The sequence below is a fragment of the Toxotes jaculatrix genome, chromosome 14 (assembly GCF_017976425.1).
Source record: "Toxotes jaculatrix isolate fToxJac2 chromosome 14, fToxJac2.pri, whole genome shotgun sequence".
Taxonomy (NCBI): domain Eukaryota; kingdom Metazoa; phylum Chordata; class Actinopteri; family Toxotidae; genus Toxotes; species Toxotes jaculatrix.
In genome coordinates, this window is record NC_054407.1 from 19,877,354 (window position 1) to 19,904,148 (window position 26,795).

A 26,795-nucleotide genomic window follows, 5' to 3' on the forward strand; every position below is an offset into this window, starting at 1 on the left:
TCCTTATAACTGAAGAAAATGCTCCTCACCAAAAATCCCCACAAGAGTTATTTAATTGAATTTAATTAGAAATACTGTAGTTATACTGGGACCTTCCCATGAGTGTAATTGTATAAATCTAATGCAGAGCAATGCTGTAAAACCCCTGACAAAAATGTGCACTTAGCCAAACCTAGATGTCTGCTGCTTGTTTCACCTTCAGGGGGAGTTTTCCCAGAAGATTTCTCCATCCTGTTTACCATCAAGCCCAAGGCAGGCCTCCAGTCCTTCCTGCTGTCTGTGTACAACAAGCAAGGCATCCAGCAGCTCGGCGTGGAGGTGGGCCGTGCCCCCGTCTTCCTGTATGAGGACCAGCATGGCAAGCCTGCCCCAGAGGAGTACCCCTTGTTCCGCTCCATCAACCTTGCTGACGGCAAGTAAGTAACTGGCTGGTTCTCAAGAGGGCTTGAAGACGTTGGAGGTCAGATGTGGGTGGTAGATTTTTTTGTGTGGATCTCTGCTTCCCCGTGTCCCATTGTGTAACCAGACAAACTCAAGGATTTTCAGTGACAAATTTAAAATCTCAAGTTTGTTGTGAAGCTTGTGTAATTGGCTCGAAAACAAAGCAGTATATTTTGAGGCTCATCTTGAGCATTTTATCAAGATTTATAGGTTATATTTTATGCTTTAAAAAAGCGATCAGCTTAACTTATTTTCTCAAGCACTCAGAGCATACTTAACGCTTCAAGTCTGGTAAACTGACACACAGCCCCCAGAATTTATTATCATCATATGTTTGTTCAGTCATTAGTGCCATATGGAACAAGTTAAACAATAATGGCAAATAGATTGCTGTCAGCAATTTAATGACAGTCTTTTCTTTTCCAGATTATTTACAGCAGTGGTATACTGATACACAGTAAAGGGCAGGGTCTTAATAAATCGCTGTCCGATGATGCTGATACAAATAATTGTTAAATGTTGCCATCAATCATTTGCACAAATGCTAAGAGAAATGCCTTGAAATGACTTCATATGTGGTTATTCGTCTGTAAAGAATTATATCAGGGGGAAAAAAATGTGCAAACATACAGTACAATCATTGCATTCAGTTACGGTTTTGCAAAACATGTAGCTTGCAGTAGTGTGTGGCTCATACAATGTACTTCAAATTTTCAAGACGCTAACAGCTCTGTACCAACAGATTTTCTATACCAAGAAACAAACCCAACCCAAAGGCTTTCTTTGTTGTATTACTGTATTAAAAATTAGTATTCTGATTATGTATCTGACCTCTTGCTGTATGTCTCTCTCGTGCCGCTCAGATGGCATCGCGTAGCTATCAGCGTGGAGAAGAAGAGTGTCACCATCATTGTGGACTGTAAGAAGAAGGTGACCAGGCCGCTCGGCAGAAGCGACCAGGCCGTCATCAACACAGAGGGCATTACGGTCTTTGGCACCAGAATCCTGGATGAGGAGGTCTTTGAGGTAAGTCAGCCACATTGAATTCCTACTCACTTTAATTAAGCTAGCTGCTTTGTGATGGTTACAGTGTGACTTTGTTTAGAGGAATGATTTGACATTTTGGGAAGTACACCTATTTGCAATTTTGTTGATATTTAGATGAGAAGACGGCTACCGCTCTCATGTTTATCCATTAAGTGCTGACCTGGAGCAAGGAGGCTTTTAAGGCTAAGGCTAGCATATAGACAGCTATCACTGTGCTGGTTTCAAAGCACTGGTTTTTACAATGTGTGTCCGTCTTTGGATTAAACAGATGAGATGCAGCATGTTAATCAGTGAGATTTAGAGATGTTGAAAGGTGTGTTTTTGAACTTTAGCGAGAGCCAAGCTAGCAGTCTCCTCTTGCCAGTCTTTATGCTAAGCTAAGCTAATAACCCCTTGGCTTTAGCTCCTTAGTTTAATGCGTCGGCACGAAAGAGGCATCAACCTTCTCATCTAACTCTCGGCAAGACAGCAAATAAGCATATTTCCCAAAATGTTGCACTGTTTCTGCACTGCTTTCCTAGATTGGATCAGTGTAGACGGCTTCAATACAGTTAATGGATACAGTAGCTACATTATCGTTATTATTACCTTCAGCAGTTTTTACATAATGAAATTCTTGGAAAGATACAGTACAATTCACCTCTGACACTGAAATCTGTGGTAAAGCACTGCTTCAGGATGTCTCCATCATTTACACAGGAGTGTCTTTCATAAATATAATGCAGACATTCACCACTAGATTGAAGTGATTACGTTTTGATGGAGTTTGGAAAGCTTACCTAGATGCAGGCGATTTCTCCATTCTATGAATGTAATTGAAAGCATATTGCGAACCTTACATTAAATGAATCTCATTTACTATTGTAAGAAAGGATAATTTTAGTGTCTAATACTTTAAGGCCATACGCTTCAAGGCCAACATTTTATTTGTCTTTCATTAATTTGTGCATACAGTGAATAGTGAATTTTATTGGCCAGAACAACAATATTGGCTTTGTATACTTGGCAAGAGTCATGGGCAATGTCTGTGGAAAGGCTTCTTGCACAGTGTGTGTTCAAAGCGCTTTTTTCCTCTAAACACTGATTGGATTTGTTTGAATAGCTGACTTATTAAAAGAAAGACTGATTGCTAATAGGCTTCAGTTGCTCATTTTGAACAGTGTGCTGCTCAAGTTGCATTAATTTTTCTTCTATAAGTGAGATGGTTTTTTTACCCCCTATAATTCCTTTAATAACTGTGACGAACAGAACTGAGAATAAGAATTCACAGCTCAGTGTATAACTACTGAGGTGGCAATTATGAAATGGAGGTTCAAGTTACCAGGCTTAGCACAGGTAGCTTTGAGCTGAGTGGAAAATGTGAGCTGAATGCTAGCTCCGAAGACAATAGGCTCTCTTTGATGTCTGCATGTGGAATGCTTGCTAAGTAGAACAGCCTGCAAAATGTTTGCCTCCAGGTCAGAGATGACTTTCCACAGAAGAGACACTTGAAAACAGGGTGCTGCTCTTCTTCATTGATAGACTTTTGTAAGCAGATCACATTGCTTAATATAGAGGTTAAGCATATAGAGAAGTACATGTCATAATTTGAGGAATCGGTATGATTTTTACATTTTTGTACATTTGACATTTATTATAGCTAAAGCACAATGAGCATAACCACAGTAAATTAGTTTTATGACACTGACAACAATGAAGAATGTAAGAGTGAAAACCACAGTGATTAGAGTTGGGATTGTAATTAACGTAATTAAGCTGAGTGGGGAGGATAAAAGTAGCCTAAAACATTCAACAACCCTTTTCTATTTTTAATGCTGATTCAAGACCAGCCATTTGGCTTTTGTGAGTGTTCTTTGTTTGAACATATATTACACTAAATGGTGTTGAATTACAGAGTAATTTGTTTTGTTCTCTTCTTAAAAACCTGGAGAGGAGAAAATAATTCCTTTTTGTTCCAAAAGTTGAGGCTTTTTGCACATTGCAAGGTGGTTTTAATCAGTGTATCACACAATAGCAATACTGTGGTGACCCAGCTAGAAAAATGCAGCCATATCTTAAGCTGTAATTATTTCCACTTCAAGTTTAATAATCTTAGATTTGGTGATTGCAAACTGGCTACTTGTAGGCAAACTGCAGTGCTAATGGGAAAATAAATCTTACTGGCTACAAGGGTGTTAGTTAATTATTGAATATTCCTATACATAAAAACAGGTTTGCGAAGCAGATGTAAACCATGTGTTGGGTTTAGAGTTTGCTTGTGGTATTATACTTTGGCATCCATTCTACAGCTGTTGTAGGTACACAACAATCAGCATACCTCAGAGGCTATGGAAACATTTGAGACATGGCTGGGTGTCTTATCTTGAAAAACATATTGTGAAAATCTGAAACATCTCTTGCAGAGATGCTCCTACATGAAGGCTTAGATATAAAATCTTTAATCACTTGTAAATGTTAGGATTCTTGTCCAGCTTGATTGTGTTCTATAGGTGTAGATAGTGGGCAGCAAGACAGTATGACAACATTTTGGGATATGAAGCCAGGAGGTGATTAGCTTAGTCTTAAGACTGGAAGCAAGTGAAATCAACCACCCTGGCCCTGCTGAAACTGTTCTTTAACTAACCACCGCTCACCCATCCACCCAGGACGTCTCCTTGGCAAGTCACTGCATTTATCTACTAACAACAGTGACAGACAAATGCTGATGATTTTCATGACCTCTGGACAGAATCCCAATGTAGTTACAGACAGAGCAAAGTCCTAGACTCACCCTAGCTACCCGTTAGGGTTTATTGTTAAGCTTAACTTTGTAAATGGATAAACCAGGACATTTTCTGCAGCTTGTCTTCTACTGGATTTATAGTTATGTGAATCCATCTAGGACCTGACAGATGAAGAAGTTTCGGCTGCTTAGCATTGCTAAGAGCTTCATAAATTTGGAGAATTTCCCTGGTTTAATTACTGAGGTTGGCTGTGAGCTTTCTCACTAAAACTGCTTTGAGCTGTGAGCACATGGTTACCTTACTGCAGTAGATTGCATAAGCAGGTGTCAAAGCTGGAAGCACAGGGAAGAGTGAAGGCTAAGGGAAAATATGATCAGTGTGTGCTTAGTCTTGGCTCAGATTGCACAGCTGTTTAAGAGATATGCTCACTGACCGGGCCTCCAAATGCCTTTTTTCCCTTTTCCCTCCCTTTTCTTCTTTTTAATAAAAGCCACAAGACATTTAAAGTAAAATCATCTCCCCTTCTTATGCAAATCCATTCTTTAGACTTAAAAGGACTGAGTGGTATTCTTTATTTGCTACATATGTCAGCACGTGTGTGTTGTTATGTACGTGCATGCATGCACAAGTGTGTGTATGTGTGAGTGTGTGTCCCTGTGTGGAGGACAGAGGGAGAAAGAGGGGAAGATAGTTTGTTTATGTATCTGTCATTACTACATAGGAGATTGTTCCAAAATGCTGTCCCTCAAGCAGGACGAGTCTTTGGCAGAGGAATCTAACAAGGCTCTGATGGGCTCTAAGCCTTAAAGTGAATCATTGTTTATGGTTGAGTTGGCAGGAAGAGAAATGCTCTGACTGTTTCTCATCTGCCTCAGTCACTTTTCACCCTCCAGAACCCATCACAAACTGTTTTGGTTAGGGTTGTGTAATAGGAATATAGTAATTAAGTGTTATGAGCATATCTGATATTTTCAACATGTACTTAAATGAACAAGCAGAAGACTATAAAGCGTCTTAGTTATTTAACTTCTCTCACTGTAACCTAGCCTTAGTATGTCAAATTGTACCTGTATCTGACTTCTTTGTCCCATGTGTTGTGACCCTCGCTAACTGGTCTCAGCGCAGCCAGGAAGTAATGGACCCGAGGTGCTTCTTAAAAAGAAGGCCAGAGTGTGGAAAAAGAGACACGGAGGGAGAAAGAGAGAGGAGTAAAGAAAGGGCGGGCAGACAAGCAAGCAGATGGTTCAAACAGTTCAACAGTTTTGTGAGCTACTGGCAAGCGAACTGTTTTAATATTCGAAGGGTGCAAGACATTTGTATGCCCCCAGTGCTTGAAAAGAAACTTTATCCCTGCACTGACCACAAAGGCTGCATTTGATAAAATGCTGGGAGAAATCTGGAGAGTATTATACATTTTTTCTCTTCTCTGCTTCTTGGTTAATTGTTGTCCTTGTACAGTTTTGAAATTCCATCTGTCTGTTTGTTCTTGCAAGATGTGCTCCCCTCCCAGAGTTTGGAAAGGCAAGCTTTTTAGCCAATAAAGTGTGTCAAGTTTGTGCTGAGGTGGTAGAGATCAAATAAAGAAAATACAGAAGTAAGTTATGGCTACAAAAGATAACATAACTTTGTATAATATACATTTTTGAAGCAAAAACATCTGCAGGAGTAACACATACAAAACAGTTGATTTGAACAGCCACAGTCTGCATGGCCTCTAAGCTGGCCACATCTGGCTGATGGTGCCCGGGAGGGTCAGTGTCACAGGCAGGTCATTGTGACACCATTAAAGGTTTTGTTTGTTGTTTGTACTGTCATATCTCATAGTGATTTTGCAGTAGTATAAAACCATCCTTTCACCCCCTGTTGAGAGCTTGCATGTTCACTCTTTAAGCCCTGAAAAAATGTTGGTATGATGTATGGATGCTTTCTCCTAAGTAGCAACAAGTCCATAAAGCACATATTGATCACACAGACCTATAATTTATGACCGTGGTGCCGTATTTTCTCCGGCCTCTATTCTGCATCTATTCATTTGTGTTTTACTGGGTCAGACTGCAGATGCTTTGGGCATATTTCCAAGTGTGTGTTCTGAGTGCATTAATATCCCCCAGCTGTTCCTACAGGCAAAGTGACCTGCCGCACCTGGCCACAGACAATAACCTTTCAACCATCTAATTACTCATGTACTTGTTGTTCTGCAGGCAGTAGTGAAAACTATGCATTGTTTTTGTATAAAGGCTGCAAAGCAGGTTTATTTTATTATCAATCTGCCACTTAATTATTTTGTACGGTGGCTGAGGGAGCTCAACGCACTTCAGCTTAAAAAAACATACAAACAGACAAAACACAAGCAAATTAAGAAAATGTGCTTTTTTTGTCTTATAAACAGTTGAAAACCCAGAGGTATTCCGTTTACAATAATATAAATCAAAGAAAAGCAGCAAATCCTGACATTTAAGAAGCTGAAACTGGAGAATGGTAGAAAAATGATCAGTTGACTCAGTTGATTAAAATGCTGATGAATTTTTCAGCTCTGGTCAAGTGGAAATCAGATGTATTTGGCCTCATCCATGTGAAACCAATTGCAGCTGTTTAACTCTGACATTAATTAGTGCTGTACAAATTGTTTTGCATTTCTATTAACAATAACAAATTCCTTCTTGTTCTAGTTTCTATTTTTCCTGATTCTCACATGGTCCACTTGAGGCACAAGCACAGATGTGGAAATATAATGAGGGGAGTGCAGATTTGCCCTGAAATGGTACCAAATTCAAAACTATTGCTGCATTTTTAAAACCTTCTAGGCAGTACTTCATCTTAGGATTTCTACTACTCTAAGCAAAGTCTACCAGTCAATGAAATGCAATACAAGTTTTAGACAGTTAAAGGGTCACATGTTAGAAGAACTGTGCTTAGAGTAGTGAATAGGTTTTTTCCCAACCCTGACAGGATGAGGCAGGATTTGAGTGCAGCCAAAATGTCTGCAGGCCCTGAAAAAAAGCTTAGATCGAGGCTGGTGTCCCACCAGAAATTGACACACGTTGATAAAGTTTCTAAATCAAGCATGGCCTTAATTTTGTATAGTCAAACACAGACTACGTCTTTGTTTATGCCTATAAATTAGTCCAACAAATGCAGGATGGGAAAACCCCTGTGCCTCCCGTCATCTCCGCTATCTGCAACTAATCAAAGTTGTGCCTTGATTTTTGAGGTCAGTCTCATGCTTGATGCTTGTGGATGAGGTAATGTGTGCTCATATTCAGATGTCATCTGCTCCCCTGATCACTATCCCCCTCATACCTCTGTCCCTCTGAGTGGCATTCAGATGCTGGTATTTGACATCCTGCCAACAATACAATGCCAAGGACAGATTTCATGGTCTGCTTAAGACTTGTAATACCACCCACTATTAGGCTGATCATCCATCTGCCAGTTATTTTCCTTAAGGGACTGCTGTTCCCAGTGGGTGTGGGATGTGCATAGGGAGGGATACTCTTCACTGCAGACGTCAGGGTCACCTCGCCCAGAGAGAACGCAGTGGTGTCTGTCTGCTGTTTTTTTCAATCTCTTATCTTAAAATCAGATGTAAAATGTGGACGCTTGGGGGAAAAACAGTGGTGTGTTTATTTCCAGTACTCAAAAACAAGAGCCAAATGCAGCCCTTTGCATACTCTTGAATTGGTTTGCCTACGGGGTGACGTGTCGATGGAAGGATGATTCCAGCCTCCTCTCTTTACTTTGATCAGTCAGTCTCATCCCAGTTTGTCCTTTTATGTACTTTTTTCCATCCAATGCTTGTTGTTACAGTGTGAGATGAAGGTTAACATGTGTCGAGGCGCACTGTATTTATGCACACGTGCACATTGTACACAGACCCATTAATAGATCAATTGTAGTGTAGCCTAGACAGATGATTTATCCCATTGTGTCTGTGCCAGCTCTGAGCAGAGCCAGGGCATTGCTGTAGATCATTCCTGGAATTCTAAGGAGGAACCTCAACAGATGCCAGAGAGATGTGCAGTACAATCCAGACAGTAACATCAACAAAAGCACCAAGATGCAGACGAGGAAAACGCAGAGGGTGGAAGGAGAGAGGGCGAACAGTGAGAGTCAGTGTGAGTGATTGAATCACTGACTGGCTTTATAAAGGGGCTAAGTGTGTGTGGTCTCTTGATGAGGCTGGTATGACACTTTTTGGACTCTTCTTCTTATGTTCTTGTTTTACTGAAGGCATTGTTGTTTTATACACTTTATTTTATTGCTGAATGCACACACAAACTAAGCTAAAGAATGAGTGAGCGAGAAAGAATTACAATGAAAAGTTACTGTCCATGGATACAGGAAGACACTTGAGAGGAGGAAGCAGACAGACTTCTTGCCAAGTGAAATGTGTCTGTGTTTTTAACTGTCTTCTCTGTTTCTGGCTTTGACTTTGGATCCATTTGTGCTAAATTATAAAAAGAACATACAGTATGCTGTGGCTCCAGTGCAGTCAGTAACTTCAGGCACTCTGTTTGTCATTGTATTTTTTGTTCATTGTAGTAGAGGTTCACAAGGTGCAAGGAGAACTCTTGTGAGCAGGATATTTTTCCCTTTTTTCACGGAGTGTAGCTTCAATAAGCACAAATTCTCTTGTGCAGATATACCCTGCTCCACACTGGGTTACACACAGTCACACCTGGAAACTGCCCAGTACAGCCACAGTCTGATCTTGTTGGCCCCAGTTTAGCATCAAATGCATTGCTCAAGGAAGGGGCAAGAACTGTTTTCAGTTTGATCCCCAGCCAGATTTATTTTGCAGTCTGGGGATCAGACAAGAGGTGAAATTTTCAGATTGTAGGTATCACAGTTTGAAACACGTTTGTAATTTCATTTTATTACCACCTATATAGGTTGAGGTCATTTTTTCCATAATCATACCTGAGCTACATTTTACTCCAATGCCCTATAAGATGAAGAGATTTCATTCCCCTGAGAGATGGTATAGGAACTCCACACAGGGTATACAGTGAAATGACACATGCATTTTAAATCTATTGTGTATGTGTTTTCTCGTGAGAAGGGGGATCTGCATGTCGGTGTCCGCATTAATGCCAGAGCAGGTAACAACAGGAGGTGAAATGAAACTTGCTGAGCACCCATGTATAAATCCATACGTAAAATGTATTTATATTGTTATCATTATAGTTGTTGTTTGGGTTGTTCTGTACCCTGTTGAGATTTACTGGTCATGTATGATGGGAGCATGGGGCTGTGAACGTCTAATGCATTCCAGAGGTCTAAGCTTGTACAGATGTTGCCTCCTGTAATTTAATGCAATCTGCATGTATGTGCTTCCTCCTTAGAGGCCACCCTGATCGTGGCCTGCCTTCACCTTCACACAGCACTTAGGTTATTTTCCCCATTTATTTCTCCTCTTAGTTACCTACTCCAGGTGGATTCTGAGAAGGGTCAGCCGAGGTGCCCATATGCTTGATGGGTATAGACAACATTCCCCACATCAGTGGCATAGTAGTTCCAGGTTTAGAAATTCCTTCAGAGACGATCATGGAAAAAGAGCCTTTGGCTGATGGAAGGGTTGTGAGCGGGGATCTAATTTCCTTTTCCAAAAGCTCATGAAAAACAGACGGCGTAAGATAAGTACAGACTTTGGTTATTTATCTGCTGTGTAAGGGGACTTGCCGTCTGTAATGGCTGAAGGAGGGGGGCTGTGCAATTGTTCTTTCTTAAAAGCTTACAGACTCCCCTACAGCCATTTATTCCGTAAAATTATATGTAATTAATAGTCAAGAGACTACTGCCTCTGGTACTCTATAACATCTGCCTTGTTGTTTTTATTGTCACATTTTATTATCACCACACTGGTGCAAAGTTGGCTAGTCAGGCGAGGAGGAATCTGTGAATTCTTCATGGATGCTAACATTTGGTTTCTATTTGTAATCATGAAAGAAAAAAGAAATGGACAGTGTGAGTGGTGTCTGGAGAAAGACTTTCGGATTGTGAGTAAGGTGGAGTTACTTCAGGGCGTCAGGGCGCAGGAAGTAAAAGTCACGTTCGTTTTTTGCATAAACATTTTTTGGTGATTGACAGTTGGAGCAGTTCCAAGGCTTGGAGGGACATAAAACAACAGCCAATTCAATTTTAAGTGCAAAAGATTAGCAAGTGTGTCATAAAATATTTGTTTCTTTGATTAAAAAGTCTAAGGTAAAAAGCCTGTATACAGGAAAATGTAAGGAAAAAGGTCAACTATGCATCCCGTTGAGAATTTACAGTTTGAATTAATATTCACTTCATTCCATATTAATTTTGGAGAAATTTGACAACTACAGTGTGATGTTTTGCTCCCAACTGTGATGGCAAAATGGTGTGTTTTACTCTGAGTCATGCCTCTGACTAGCTTCTCCTTCGTAGCAACAGTGGCTGAGGCTCCCGGGTATTCGAGCCAATTGCCAAACCAAACTGGAAAAATCTGATTTCTCAGAAACTAAGTTGAAATAAATAAAACTGATGGCCATAACATACATGTATAGCATTGTAAATTACCCAGCAGACTCCCTGTTTTTGTGTTGAGTAACATTAAGGATGAAAGAAAACTCTGACATGGGAGTTTGCTTTGGGAATAAATACTTTCCAGTCCCTGACTCTATAGTCTGTGAAATTTGTTGACATGACTTCTGCTGATTTTCTTTTCCTTTTTTTCCCTCTTCTCCCAGGGTGACATCCAGCAGCTGCTGATAGTGGCAGACCCCAGGGCAGCCTATGACTACTGTGAACACTACAGTCCTGACTGTGAAACCCCCAACCACCACGACGCCCCCCAGGCTCAGGAACCTGAGGATGAGGTCAGTATCTGGAGGGGGAATAAGGCACACGAGGTGGGATGGATTTGGGAGTAGAGATCAGGAGGGAGGAGTGGTTGTCCAGGGAGAGGGAAGGAGGAAGAGAGAGAGTTGGGAGAGAGGAGGGGCAGTAGGGAGTGTTTTAGTTTGATTCAGATGGGAGGGGAGGGAGGAGTAGTTGTAGTGAGGAAAAGAGGGAGGGAAGCAGGGGGAAGAGTTAATGGGAGCTGGAGTTGATTTAGTAAGGATGATAACAGGAATTTGGAAAAAGGCCTTCAGACTCGGGTGCTGTTAGGAAAAGTTATAAAGCAAAAGATGAAGTAAACCAGTGAAATAGAAGACTCGGATAAGTGGAAGTGAAGTAGTCATAGACAGCTCCTTCTGCTTGTGGGGGGGGGGTTGTCTTTCGTGGGTTCAGTTGTGGTGATGACAGAATGACATTCCAAACAGTTTTTGTTGCTTGTCCAAACTGATATTGCACCAATCAGAGTTCCAGAACCAACAAGTCCAACTGCAATGTAAAATTCACGGACCTTAGATGTGACAAATGCTGAGGACTGCTATCACTGTAGAAAATAAGATGGTTGGTATGGTTAGAAGAAGAATAAAGAGTGAAGAAATAGTGTTTTGAGTAAGGTTTTGGGGGTTGGGCAGAAGGTGTCATTTGAGAAAAACCAGCGAAACTCATCAAGTTTCCCTGTTTCCTCAGCTCCATTTTGCACATTTTTCCGCAAACACTTCAGCACCATAACCAATGTTCTGTGACAGCTCATAGTAATAGTCGATAACATTTTTATTGTTTTAAGCCAGTGCATTTTCTTTTTGCCAGGCATACACAAAAAGTATGAGAATATTCTCTGCAAATTGCTTGATCTGAAAATGTTTTTACAAACATTACTCCAGGCATAAGTGCTTCGACAGGTGTGCGTTAGCATGAGTCTCTATGTCTAATCTGTCTCTTTTTCGTGTCAGTTTTAAAAACGTGCTGACATATCAAAATACAGTGCTGAGTTTGAGCTCATTTTATTGCCACTGGCTCCAAAACATCGCTTGTAGCTTCTTCAGCCAAATCTCTTAATTAAAATACAGTGCTTTGTGTCAGGGCCTCAGTTTTCTTTTTTTCATCCTCATTTTTTGTTATTTTGCTCTTTCAAGCCTTTCTGTCGGCTGACATTTTCCTTCTGTATTCACTAAATAACTGATGAGCTCACACTGGAAACTTTTCCTTTTTCCCTGCCACGAAGTCTGAGCCCACTTTGGAGTGGCCCCGTGATTTATATCACTAACGAGTTCTGCAGGCTCTGCCCAGACTCCCAGGGAAATTTAAGATTTTCCTTCCCTAGCTAGACTCCCAGTACCTGGAAAAGTAGACTTTAGATCCCTGGTTAAAGAAAAAAAATCGGGAGCCCATACTCTATTTGAAAGTATTGGCTGTACAGTTGGTACCATGTCCTGGAAAATATTGCTTCATCATCAAGTTGCTCTTCAGGAGCTTGTCAGTTCTAAATAGACAGCAGGGAGTAGTTGGGATTCAAGAACATTGTAAATCTGGTTTATTCATTGTCGATTTCTGTACTGTTGTAACAGGAATATTTTTCCTACATTCCAGCTCAGTATTTTAAAGAATTTATTTCCTCCTTCACAACTGAAACACATTTCCTCCAAAGGACAGATCACTGTTGTAGAAATTTGAATCTCACCAGACTGTCTTTTAATGAAAGAAGTGTTTGTGTACTTTGAGGTCTGAACTTCTATCCCTCAGTGTTTTGAGTTTTTTTTTCCAACCAAACCTCTAAAATTCTATAAAAGCACAGAGCATGGCTTTGACCTTAGTCTCTGAAGATGCTCCTTGACCTGAAGCATGCTGCCTTTACAGTCGTGAGCCACATGTCTGCAGATGGGTTATAAGAGGAAGAGGGGGTGATGCAAGAGGAAGGAAGAGGGAGCTTTTTTTTTATGAGCACACTTCAGTATTTATGCCTTTCATCCAAGCCTGTGGTGAAGGCCTTCAGCTCAGCCAAGCACTTCAGGGCCATAAATCTTTATAAATCCTTCCTTCATTCTCTATCTTTCTCTATATTTCTCTCTGACCCTCTCCTTCTCTCAGTTTCCCCTGTCAGTCAGTGTAGTTGGTCTGGCCAGGGCTTCTCTCTTGTACGACCCCCCTCTCTCTCGGCCACTGAATGGACGCCAGGCCAGCATTGCAGCAGGCCTTGGATCTTGTATTATTTTTATGAGCTTAGCAGTTGTCCAGGGACTAATATTTATCCCTGCGCTGTTAGAGAATTGCATATCGGGGCTTGCTCTGTTAACTTAATCTACCTTGCCTCTGTTTTGACAGTGTTAGGAGAACTAAATGAAACATGCAGATCTGGGGAGAATCTTGAGTTGATTAAATGGCAAAATTACTTAATATCATTTGGGTTGTGGACAGGACGCCAATAAATGCCTGTCGACGTTGGTGATTTAAAACAACAGTTTGACATTTTGGGAAATAAGGCATACTTGCTGTCTTGCCAAGAGTTAGATGAGAAGATTGATACTACTTTCATGTCTTTATGGTTGGTATGAAGCTGGAGCCAGGAAACAATTAGCCTAGTTTAGCATAAAAAAGGGAAGCACGTGGGAAACAGCCTGCCTGGCTCTGTAAAATTGCAACTTGATGTCGTTACCCCTCAGTTTTTGAACAGATTAAACACCCAAACTATAACAAGTTTTTACCTTTAGACAGAGCCAGGCGAGCTGTTTCCATCTGCTTTCAGTCTTTATGCTAAGCTAAGAGGCATATTTCATAAAATGCTAAATTATTCCCTCAAAGTAACAAGTATTCATGAGTCACTTCAGTCCTGTGTCATTGTGTTATGATTATGTTTCCTCTCTGGTGGGTCAAGTTGAAATAATTTCTCAAGTGTATATAAACAGCGACATAACACAATGGAATGTTTTGAGGATCCAGAACTAAATATTCTGTTGAAAAAATTAGTAAGAGGCTGAACACATGTTGTCTACGCAGAGATTGTTTTAATGCCTCAGGATTTTTTAAAGAGTGGTTTTACCCCCTGCTACTGTGTTCTCTGTGCTCCCCATAATTTACCAACATGCAATGAGTCAGGAGAGCTTGCGTTTTCTGTTTTAAAGGGCCCATTAGTGAAACCCCAGGGCCATTGTTGGCATACAGAATTAAGCAGTAGAGGCAGATAAGTTTTCACTGGCATCACTTAAGCCCTCTAACATCCTGTTGGGAGCAAACAAAAATCTTAATTGCTGTTTGTTTCATAGCAGGCATGAATCTCTCAGTAGGTTCATGTAAAGCTCAGGGCGTTTCAGTGGAAGGGAATCAAGGACTGCGGCTGTCATCCATATGCAAAAAAGTTTAGTTTTCTAATATGGATGTGATATTGTCATCATTTGACCATGTTATATCTAAAATAACATGACAACACTAAATTTGTACACTTTTGTGAGAATGCTCTTACATGCCATGTAAATAATGTACAACATGTCTGTGTGACATTGTGCTGCCTTATTTACATGATCGCAGTGATTAACGGATTGGCCCCCATCCCTTTTTCCTTACAGTACACTAACTATGAATATGGTGAGTTCTATGACTACAATGAAGGAGAGTTAACCACTGAAGCTCCCCCAACTGAAAGAGCAAAGACGGAGGTAACACTTGACTAATACCGTTACCATGGCTCATGCCATGAATAACATCATCTCTCGTCTTTACTTTTCTTTTTTAGCAAAATACATGTTAAATAAATGTACTATTCATTTATACATAACATAAAGTTTCAGAAAATGTATAAAGAAAAATTATATCACCATTACCCTCTTTTATTGCATTAAAATAACCTCTCAAATGCAACCATAAGTTGAATTTACCCAGATCAAATGTGTAATGCTTTACTTTGTGCTGTTACTGCTCTGATTTCAGACAAATGTGGGTGTGGACTACTACGGGGGTGAGTATGATTACACCACAGTGGACGGAAGTCAGCCTGAAACTCACACTGGCACTGCAGAACAAGGGCAGGTAATGTGAGAAATAATCAAGAGATAAACTTTTCATTTCTGTTCATAAACCACGTAATAAGTTTGATTAAGCTACAGTAAAATGTTCTTAGAGATATTTGAAATGAATCGACAATGAATGTTCATAGTATAACCGTTACAAAGATATATAGACAGATTTTCAGGATATTTAAAAAGAAAAAATGATATGGTAAAATGCCGTGACAGATTCCAGCCAATTTATAGAAAAACATGGTAACAGCTGTAAATAGTCAGCAGTTGGTTGACAGCCTTATTTGGTATTTTAATTGAGAAATATGTTTATTCTTGGTTTTTGTGACACTACAAAGGTTTTGAACAGATAATTGGTTCAAATTTTCCCCCCGGGATACAGTTTTTATTATTGTGGTAAGTTCTCAGTGACTTGACAATTAACATCCAAATTCCTGTTTTTAAATTTCTGGTTTATTGGTTTAAAATTGGTCTGAATTGTCAGTAAAAGTGTAGGGCACCCCCAACAAGAAAACATATTTTTATGATCGCCCTTGGAGGCTGAAACCCAACAAGGCCTCACTAACATCAAACAGCTTACTCTTCTCCTTGATTTCCACAAGAAACAGCTTCTATCAAATAGAGTCTGGATAAAGACCGAAGCGGGAAAACTTTGTCATTTAATGAACCGTAACCAATGGAAAATCAGTAGACGGACACAAACCCTATGTTTCTGCCATATCCTGAATTTGGCAGATCCTGTCTTAATTTGTGCTAAACCATCACATAAAACACAACATAATGAAGAACATTTGGGGGTTAAACTAAAACAATACGGCTGTGTGCTCTGCCAGCCAAATGTCTGCCGATTGCATTGTGATGTACCTTGAGGTGGATAACGCAGCTTCACTCGGCTTGAAACGTTACATTCATTTAAAATGACGGGCCAGAGGGCTAACCACGGAAACTAAACATATGCTCTGCCATGATGGAACACTTGTCTGATTCCTGAGGACTTTGATGCACTGGACAGCTTTTTAGATGGTGTCATTGGGTCAAAGTGCCCCAAGACCAAAGTACTATTGGTGGATGCCTTTGGTACAGTCTACAGTCTGCAGCATACATTCATAGTTTTATTTTTCTTTTCTGGGGAATTTTACGCAGGATGTCTCTTTAAGTTGCTGCCAGTGGGTAATGCATTAGCAATTACTTAAGTCTCATGTAAATTTAGCCATGGGTTGTGGTTTGTAAGATATCCAGCTGAGGAATTTCCTTTTTAGGTTTATGACATACAGTAAATGTGCCATTGCATAAATAAGATTATGAGTGATTTGCCAGTTGGCTAAACAGAAGTAGACTGGTGACTTAGAAGTTGAGAGTTTAAGCCCTGTGTATGTAAATCTTCCAAGAAGTTACCTGATTCATTACCTGTTTAGAACATGGAAGCACTCTTACAGAAAATCTGTAACCTCTAATAATGCTGCCTAAGGTGTCTTACACTATTATAAGACCCCATGAAGGGAATAGTTACTTTAATGAGCAGTGCTGCTCTCAAATCCAAGTTGTTCTACAAAGATTGCGCAACCTAAAAATTGTTTGCAGCAACTTTGTACTCACGAAAGGATGCTTTCAAAAACAATATTTGCATGAGAGATAATTTCTCTACATTCTTCCTCAAGACACTCTCAGTATTTGATGTCTAATGATGCATTTCAGTGTAGCACTGATTGACATCTTTCAACAAGCTGAGTACAGTCTAATTTACAAGGCAAAGCTTATAAAACAAAGTGTAATTGTTCCTGTGTAGTCCTCAGTGCATTCTGTACAGACACAAATTCTTAAACATATAAAACGCTACCATTTCATTTTTATTTCAATTTAGTTTTTAAACAGTACTGCTTTTTCATTGCTTTACTACTTCATCTGGTCTTAAATCGTTCGTGGGAAGATGTTTGCAAAAGCGTTTGCAAAAGCATTTGCATTTGATCTTTTGACAAAGATTGAAGTTTTTAACATTATTCTGTTTAAATTACTTCACAAGTCATTCATACTGTATTTTTACAGCATGAATATATTTCTCAGAATACACCACATTTTTATTTACATTTTTCAAACACCAAAGTGTCAATGGTTTGGGACATCTCACATCCTGCAGATAAACAATTCAGAATATAGTGTGATTATAGATGTTAATTCTAATAACAATGCCTATTGACAAAACATATGTATTTTCACATATGTTGAGTTTTGGATGCTGTCCCAAATCAAACACATGGATGTTTGCACAACTAAGTTGAAAATTCCTTAAAGGAGTTAAACCTAGTTGGTATCGAATCATTTTAGTGCAGTTAACTAAAGTGCTAAATACTAATGCTTTGACTGTGAACCATGTTATAAAAATACATGTGAATTACTGAAGCTGTTCACATGGTTTCATTTGACTAACCAAACCTCCATGTTCCCTCCCATCTTAACAACCCCTGACCCTGGTTTGCGATACCTGGACTGATCCCAGAGCTACGATGGTGAAATAGTGGATGATTACATCACCGGTGTGGAACAGGTTGGGGTGGACCCCACGGTGGCTGTGGAAACCGCTGCCCCAGTGGACACCCAAGGGAAGGTGGACCATACCACTGACGCATATGAGTTTAAGGAGTACGACCTGAAGGAATATGACAACAAAGAGTTTGTAGAGAAGCCATATGACTATGGTGATTATGGCGATTACGGCCCCACTGATGCCAAGCCTACATCTGCAACATATGAGGAAGAGTTTGGTCCTGGTGTTCCAGCGGAGACAGACATCAGAGAGAGCAGTGTAAGTTCTGGAGTGGTTAGGAGGAATGGTGTCGGGTGGTGGGGGTAGAATACCGAGGTGGTTGTCAGGAATGTGGAAAGATGGAGAAGATGTGTTTGATGGGGTGTTTGCAGTAGCCTTTTTGTTTGTTGTTTCTAATGGTATCGGGTTATAGCTTGAAGCGTTCTGCATGCACATTCGCCAAACACAAATACACCAGCAAGCACAAACGCACACCTTGTCTATCTCAGTTTCCTAGAGATAAACAGATGTCGACCCAGCTGTCAGTAGAGACACACCCTCCATAACCTCTTGATCCCAGTGACCTTTGCTGTTTATCAAAGACATGCTTCTCTCTGGTTATCATGCTAGTGATCTGTTTGGATTGCCTGATCACAAACTAAGTCTTAGCAAATGTTTTTTCATCACATCCAGATCAATATTCAAAACCAGACAGAAATATCTGCTGAGCCAGTGTCTATCATGGCTTGTCTCCAGACTCCTTCCTTGCCTCAGGATCCAGATTCTCAGAGGCAGGAAGTGACACAGTCCTTGTCTGGATGTTGGCTTGAGAAGTGTCTGCTTTGTGTTAATCTGAACTGCTCTACTAGTGCTCTCAGCTCTATAATCTCAGGACACCACAGCCTTACTCCATGACTTTCTCAAAATGAGTTTTATCTTCAGACTTAACTTTACAGTCTAGTGGTTTTTGGACACACTGCTGTAGGTGGTTTGTGAATTCTTCTCATGTGAAGTCATTGTATGGATAGTGTCAGGTAACGACCTCTGCATTTGTGCACAGTTGGGGTCTTTTTTTTTTTTTTTTGGAGTCCCTGGCTTTTAGGAAGCTTAATAAATAGGAGTCAGACCAAAGTCTAAATTATAGTGTCTTGCAAAATTATTCTTGAGGTTTATTTTTCCAGCAGGAAGAAAAAAAAAAAAAACAGCTTTTTGCCTTGAGAACTACCTAAATCCTTCTAAGCATGCGGAGCACCCGTAAGCATTTTGCTGAGCTTTTCTTAGCAGTTTTGTTGGAGTTTTAAGAAACCTCTATAAAAGAGAAGACACCCAGGACATCAGACAGGACATCTGCTGCTCATTGGTCTCACATTTTCCATTTTTGGCTTTCAAACCATGGGTGCTCTGCCTTTGCGTATAAATGTCTGGCCTGTGTAAAAAACCTCACCTGGTCTGTCTTATGTCTGTAGGTGGGTGGAGGTCAAAGTTACCTGGGAGAAAAAGGAGAGAAGGGTGAACCTGCTGTCATTGAGCCAGTAAGTGAAGTATTAGTAACATCGTGTCTTGCTTCTGAAAACAGACCTCACAGCTGAAGAGGACATGTCAACTTTTTCCATGCTAAATTTGAGTACCAAACAAATTCAGGCACATGTTGGAAAGTCACATTCACAAAGTTAAATGTATTCAAGAATATATCCACGAATGAGTTAACTTCACTACTTTACTACTAGATAATACAGCATTCAGCCTGCTAATGTTATAGGTATAGGATGTCAGCCAGTTGCTAAATAGCTAGCAAGCTAACGGACTTTCCCATCAAATTCATGCAACTGTTTATTCTTCAACTGTCAACTAACGTTAATTTGATAGCAAAAGTGTATCTGAATATTAACACTCCACTTCTACACAATCTATCTAAGCTATATAAACCACCTTAGCTGTCTGTCTTAGCAGCTATTGCTCCATCCTTCTGTCTTTCGTTTGGTTCATCTGTTATTTTAGCCAACTAATGTTCAGAGTAAATCTATTTCAAAATTAGCATTGACAAGCTTTCATATCAAATTAAGACTTTCCAACTGTTGCACGCTATGATTTATAGGTCTATAAAAGCCTGAATCAGATTCTCTGCATATTTTGTGAAGAATACGCTTTCTTTTATCTGTTATCTTGAACAAAAATTCTCTTTCATTTCTGATTTACACCCATATTTATGTATGTTTATATATTACACATTTCAATGCAGCTCAACTTTAGGTCTTGCTTATTTTACTGAGGCACTTACAACTGAGATACTCTTCCCTTCTGATGAGATTTAACTCTGGTCTTTTTGTCTCAGACAAAACAACCGCTGTCTACATGAAATGCCACAGTACATAAGTTCTTTAGAGAGTCATCCTATGCAATTTACCACAGCAGCCTAAACATTGAATGAAGTAGCAGCTGAAGTTAGTATCCCTATCTTTCCATATGATGAATACCACCACAGGCCTTCATCCAAATCTTTGACCACACACATTATAGAATAAAGCATCACAAAGCTGAAGCATCGTTAACGTCCTGAGCATGTAGCTATAAGTAAACTTCTCAACCTCAAACCCATAGCACTCACTGGCTCTCATTTCTGCCCCTATGCTCCACTGCCTGTGGATTTACAGGCTGCCCTATAATGCTACTGTATCCACTTTTTCCTTTTTCAGGGGATGCTTATAGAAGGACCCCAAGGAGCCCCCGGCCAAGCCGTGAGTATCACGTTCTCCCACACTCCTGTCTGCCTTCCACAGATGGAGAACAGCTAAAGAGGGAAAAAATGTCTTTATGGAAAGAGCGTCAGTGCTGATCGCCAGTGAAGCTTGAGTTGGGAGAGACAGTCAAAATGTGAATTTGTGCATGAATGTGTGTATGTCTGTGTCTGTGTGTGTGTGTGAGTGCAAGGGAGAGAAAGAAGGGGGGTTGGGGGCTATTTTATTTTGAGGCTTATTTCTTTTTGAACCCATGTCTTTTCCTCTGTCTTTGTTGGCCTATGCATGTGAAGTATTGGATAGACTGACTGTGGTGGGAATGCTGGTTAGCAGCAGTTTGGGATATAATATGCTAAGTGTATGTGTGTCTGTGTGTGTGGTTTCAGGGTCTTCCTGGTACCCCAGGATTGCAGGGTCCCCCAGGAGCCCCAGGAGATCCTGGTGAGAGGGTGAGTGAAGGCTGGTCTCATTTCACAGCTGACTACAGATGTTTTTGAGAAACTCTGTCACTCATTCTCTCCTTATCATGAATGTTAAAATTTAACAACAGTTGTATTTTGCCTCAAGAAGAATAAAACACATTTGCACCAGTCAATTAAGATTTTATTTGAGCTGTTTATCGTCCAAAACACGTTTTTCAGGCTATAATTGACTCAAAAGTGAAATACTAACTTTAGCCGTAGGTGTTGATCTTACTTTTGGGAGTGAATTATGGGAGTGAGCATATATATATATATATATATAAACCCTGAATTTGTTATCCTGCTGTCTTCCCTTTTATTGGAATGCTGTGAGGTACTGTTTCAATGCCATGGAGTGAATAATACAATTGGATGCAGCTTGCTACTGCAGCAGTTCGGGGGATTAGTGAGGAGTGGTGCAGGGAAATGAGATGCCCATAAACTATCAATACACCAACAAAGAGAAATTCTAGGAAAACAGCTGTGCTGGTATGCTACAGGACTTGTGAGAAGTTCAAGGAGTTTGCCTTAAGACATGTAGAAGCCTAAACTTTCTCAAAGCCGTCTTTCCCAGCACTGTGGGATTCCACTCATTTATGTGATTGATTGGATGACACTGAGTAAGTGCTTGTCCCCTGTAGAAGGCTGGATCTCAGCTTGTTTTTCCCAAATGTGGTGATTGCCCCGCGCCCCTCCTTCACCACCCTTTTAGCAGATCTATTCTGTCTCTGGAGGTTAACCCTTTCTTTGCCAACTACAAAATACACAAACACGCCTCCTCCAGTATGACCAGCAGTCCTCACCAGTACAAAAGGCTTATTGTTCCACAGGGTCAAAGTGATCACAAAATATTTTGTTGGTCCAGGAGTCTCTCCCCCTCCCGTCATTTCCTTTCATGAGAAACAGTCTTGCTGAGGATTGACAGGGGGATTAAAAGTGACTCGTTTCTGTAGTCTTGTGGTTTTCCGTTGCGCAGTGTCCGCCTGGACTAAACGTTTGATCGGCTCATTTCTCTCATGATCACCGTCTCTCTCCTTTCCACTCAAATACCACTTTCCCAGCCATGTAAGTCCGTCATTAACACTAGATGCCGCTATGCTTACTGTAACAGCAATGGATGGAGGGTATTTACCACCTCTGTGAAAAGGCAGATGGGAACACATGGCATCAATTTGAGCCAGCAGTCTGAGATTGCGGCATATGACAAGACTGCTAAATGGATCCTGGCTTTTCTGGATACACTGGGTACTTCTCAGGCTTGAACTGATTTATGATAAGTTTTTGTCTTTAGTAAATCAAACTCTAGTCACATTATAATTTAACTGTCTGTTCCTACTGTCATTACTCAGTATGAGCAACTTTTATGCAATGATTTTGTTTCTAAGTAGTTTTTATCCACACTAGTGGTTTGCTTTTAAGAATATCAGTCAGTCTGTAAGTGAAATATCTCCGCAACTTTTGAATGGGTTGCCAAGTACAGACATTCATGGTCCCCAACATTTCAATTGGCACTAAACATGCATTTGCACCTGTTAAACACTTTCTCCAAACAGTTCTTGACAGCGTTCCTCTAAAACTGACTGATTCTTCAGCCTTAGCTGTACTTTGAACTTAATGCTAACAAAGCATTAAGCATGTTAGTTGTTAGTATGTTAACATACTCATTTAGGCATGTAAGCATGCAATGGTAAAATTTGCAGGATAGCCTGCTAGAGTTAGCATTAAGCTCAAAGCACCTCTCAACCTAAGCCGAGGCGGACTGAAGTCTCACAAATCACAGCCTCAATCTGCCAAATTATAGCTTAGACTGATGAACGTTTAGCAGCGTCTGACAAGCTGAGATTACCCGAAATAGCCACTGTAAAAAGAATTAATTCCTTTTCATGGTGCCATACATAGGCCAAACATTTTTTGCCCCACTTGTGGTAAAAATCTGAGAATAATAGCAATACTCTCTCTCCATTTTTCATCCACCAAACAGATTTGTTTTCTGGATTCTAATGAGCATTACAGCCTCACAGGGCCATTGCTGTGGATTTTAAGTCTTGTTATAAAGTCAGTGCTCTCCTGCAGGCAATATCCCTAGGCCAGCTTAATGACAATACATGCTTTGTCTTTGCTCGTGATTGAATTCCCTATCTTATTCTTCTCAGTAGGATTAGTCAATTATCTGTTTGGAAGAAACAACAACACTGCAGACTGTAGAAAAAGGAACTTCCCATTGAAATTACTGTAGTAGATAAAGAAGGCGTTTGCTTAGTATAGATTACTTTTTCAGTCTCTGCAGTGTTACTGTTGTTGCTGTTGTTTGTTGGTACTGTTATCAGTTTTTTTTCTTCCTTTCAATTTACAGAGCACCTCCAGGGGGTTATAGAGGATTGGCAAAAATAATCATGTTAACTCATGGGAAAATATATGGCTTGCTTATTAACCACATCTAATTAATTGTTCTTAGCAACATAATGTGCTGGCATGCGAGTCAACAAAACAATAGCCGATTGAATTCAATACACTGAAGATGTGTTTGTTAGCAACAAATACTGTAAATCCCTTTTGAGTAGCATTACTGTAGTTAATGGGGATTTTATGTACTTTGGTTTGGTTGTTAGCCTCAGCTCCACCTGTGTTACACATTCAGATTGAGCTATGATATCTCTGTGCTTACAGAAGATCCAACTCTTTCTCCCTCCTCTGACTCTCTAGGGTCCTCCAGGTCGTCCCGGTATTCCTGGTTCAGACGGTGTCCCTGGGCCTCCAGGTACCATTCTGATGCTTCCAGTAAGTCCTGCCGCTTCCCACATGCTCACCGGGCTGTCTGTTGTATTTCCTTTACATACTGTGCGCCCTTCATCTAAGGCATTAGTCCATGAACTCACTTCATTTTGTAAGTTTACCTCATAGCATCACCAGTAGGCCAAAGGATCGCCACCTTATTTTCTTTGGGTTACAAATCACTTACCTTGTAAATGTCAAAATGTCAGCCAGTGCAATGGAGTGGAACCAGTGACTGAGGCTTTGTAAGGCTTGGTGACACATATTTGTGTGTGTTTTATGTGTATGCGTGTATATCTGTGTGTGTGTGTGTGTGTGTGTGTGTGTGTGTGTGTGTGTGTGTGTGTGTGTGTGTGTGTGTGTGTGTGTGTGTGTGTGTGTGTGTGTGTGTGCGCGTGTGTGTGTGTGTGCGCGTGCGAGCGAGAGAGTGTGAGCTGCCTCTGCTTGTATGCCAGGGAATGTATGTGTGAAAGTGTGTGTGTGTGTGGCATGGTGACAGATTTACAGGCTTAACTGAACACAGCAAAGATTTGAACACACTCACCAGGGGAGGCCATTAGGTGTCTCACTCTGTTAAAACAGACAAGTCAGTTTAATTTTAATTGTGTTTCTTTTTTTGTTTTGTGGTTGACAGTTCCGTGCAGGCGGTGAGGCACACAAGGGACCTGTGGTTACAGCCCAGGAAGCTCAGGCTCAGGCCATACTATCTCAGGCGAGGGTGAGTATCGGTTGTAAATGTGGCCATAATGTGTCCTACTCAGTTTAGAGAACATTGTAACTATGATTTCTGTGTCTGGATTTAACTGCGACCAAATGCAGTTTAGATAGTGTAGTAAATAATGAAAAGAGGAATCACTATTCACAAGCCCCCCCTCATCTGGCTAAACTACAGAATATGGACCTGTATTAGGTAAGGTAGTATATAAAGCCACAACAGATGTTCACACCCACTCAGGGGTCCTGATAACCATAGCAGTGTTGAAAAACATTTTGAAATATAGGGCTTCAAGCAAGGTGTGATCTATAGTAGAACACATGGAAACCATCAAGTGTGGCACAAACACAAAATATTCACACATTCACAAGTCTCCATGGAGCTGGAGGACTGCCAAAAGTAGTGTTTAGTAATGCCTAGAAAGCAGTTGTCACCTTTCTATATTTATCGTTTATGCCAAAGGTTTGGCCTGAGGAAGGAAAAAGGGAAAAAAAGGGCAGGGATGTGTGAGAGTGAATAATAGGACAAAAAGTCTTCTTGAGGTATATTACCACAGTGCAGATGCACTAATCTGTTATTCATGTTTAGTCAGTCTTAATGTAGCATAGGGCATGAATTGCTTTCCTTGGAATTAGTAAATTCAGTCTTTCAGTAATCAGGCTGCAAATACATTCCAGACAACTTTCTGGCAGTACCACACTGTGGTTGACCATGAACAGGAACAAAGACCAGAGTGGTTAAACTGTGAACAAGAACAAAGTAAAGTTTGCACGCTGTAAGGTTCCACGCAATACAGATTTATTATTTTCAGACCCCTTCTGGTGGTAAGTCCAATTAGATGAATGAGTGTTGAGTCAATTTCAATATCAAAAATTTCTGCTTTATTACAGAGACTGTTATGTAGCATTTTAACAACCATACCAAATTCATTTTATAATATTATAATAATTCCATAAACAAACAAGACATTGCAATGATGGTCTTCATCTTGAGAATAATTAGAACAAAAATCTATCATAACATAAACAGATGCTTTTGCAATCATTTACTGAATGTTAATAAAGTAACAGCAACATACATTATCTAATTTCTACTATTTGAGGGAGAAATATTGTTCTTGGATACATCCATTTCACAATGACAGACTGTCAACATTGTTTGCTGATCAGTGGATTATGTGTTGTTTCTCTCTGATCCACAGCTGGCTATGAGAGGCCCTCCAGGGCCAGCGGGCATGACAGGAAGATCTGGTCCTGTGGTGAGTAGCTTTGTACACAGACAAACACCTCTGATTCACTTTCATCCATTAATTTTGAATGATTGATTGATTTTGAAATGAATGAATGAAATTGATATGAAAGACATTAGGTGATTAGAGCTACAAACAAAACAAACACGTGTATCACACACTCCTTATCTGCTTGTGAGGTGTTTATATTTTATTCCATAACTATCTGATAAGCAGATTGAATAACTGATTGTTATTCAGTTATCAGTTTGTGTAAACAGTTTGTGTATAAACAAACACACAAACTGTTTTCTTAAATGTTACATATTATTTATTCAGATTTAGAAAACTTTATTTGTTCCCAGGGGGGGCAATTTAAGATATTTATGATAAGCACAATGTAATCTCACACAGTCTGAACTGATAATAGCTGAGTTTTTCCTCTTGTTTTCCTTTTGTGTACCTTCATCAAACAACACGAGTGGATTTGCATTAGGTTCTAGTCCATCCTAGATTATGTTGTTTTTTAAGCCAGTGACTGGATGAAAAAAATATTTGGCTTCAGTGAAGACGTTCATTCACTGAATTTGCTTGTCTGTGTTTGATAGGGCGGTCCTGGTGCTCCTGGACTTAAAGGTGACAGTGGTGACCCTGGACCACAGGTAAGGAGAGGATATTTTTTGTTTTACTATTTTCATGGCAACACCTTACAGGTTACACTTTTCCTGTAATTATACATCCTTGTTGTAATCATTTAATTTTGGTCATCTCCTTCTTTTGTACAATAAGCTTCCTTTTTTCCGCTTGTATCCTGTACTACTATACTTTTGTATTTATTCTCTGTAGGGACCCAGAGGTCTTCAAGGTCCATCTGGCCCTTCAGGAAAATCAGGAAAGAGGGTAAGAACACTTTTTATCCTCACTCAACCAGGAGGATTTTAGTCTTAATTACAGTTATTGATTCATGTCCTCCAGGGCAAAACTGTGTTGCAACAGAAGCACAAATGTAAATCCCCAAATTTCTAATATTACTGGCTAACAAGAGTCCAAGGATCAGTGCTACAATGACCAAAGAGAAGAGCCTGTCTAGTTTGAAACATGGCCTTGTTTCACATAAGTCAGCTGCAGTCATTTCTTCATGTGTAAATTCATAGTCGTCTTTTATTTAACTGTGAACTAGTTAGAAGAATGACAGCATCTTCTCTGTGTTTACTGTCAACCACCATCAAAGATCGCTGAATATTTTTCTAAAGTGAGTTCTGTGCAGCCTGACATGATATTTGT

At 40.1% G+C, this 26,795-nt stretch overlaps 1 protein-coding gene across 5 annotated transcripts in view; it reads left to right on the forward strand.

Moving 5' to 3' along the window:
* The window catches only part of LOC121193145 (collagen alpha-1(XI) chain-like), an 80,680-nt gene that overhangs the window by 9,347 nt on the left and 44,538 nt on the right, over positions 1–26,795 (forward strand). For 4 of the 5 annotated variants that reach the window (XM_041055305.1, XM_041055308.1, XM_041055309.1 and 1 more), the window contains 14 exons: positions 203–416; positions 1,305–1,467; positions 10,925–11,053; positions 14,630–14,719; positions 14,991–15,089; positions 17,574–17,879; positions 19,067–19,132; positions 20,294–20,335; positions 20,722–20,784; positions 23,500–23,574; positions 24,203–24,286; positions 25,485–25,541; positions 26,120–26,173; positions 26,358–26,411. In XM_041055305.1, the coding sequence (XP_040911239.1) occupies positions 203–416; positions 1,305–1,467; positions 10,925–11,053; positions 14,630–14,719; positions 14,991–15,089; positions 17,574–17,879; positions 19,067–19,132; positions 20,294–20,335; positions 20,722–20,784; positions 23,500–23,574; positions 24,203–24,286; positions 25,485–25,541; positions 26,120–26,173; positions 26,358–26,411 (1,496 nt within the window). The remainder of the gene's footprint in view (positions 1–202; positions 417–1,304; positions 1,468–10,924; positions 11,054–14,629; positions 14,720–14,990; positions 15,090–17,573; positions 17,880–19,066; positions 19,133–20,293; positions 20,336–20,721; positions 20,785–23,499; positions 23,575–24,202; positions 24,287–25,484; positions 25,542–26,119; positions 26,174–26,357; positions 26,412–26,795) is intronic. The other variant, XM_041055310.1, reaches the window with a different exon arrangement.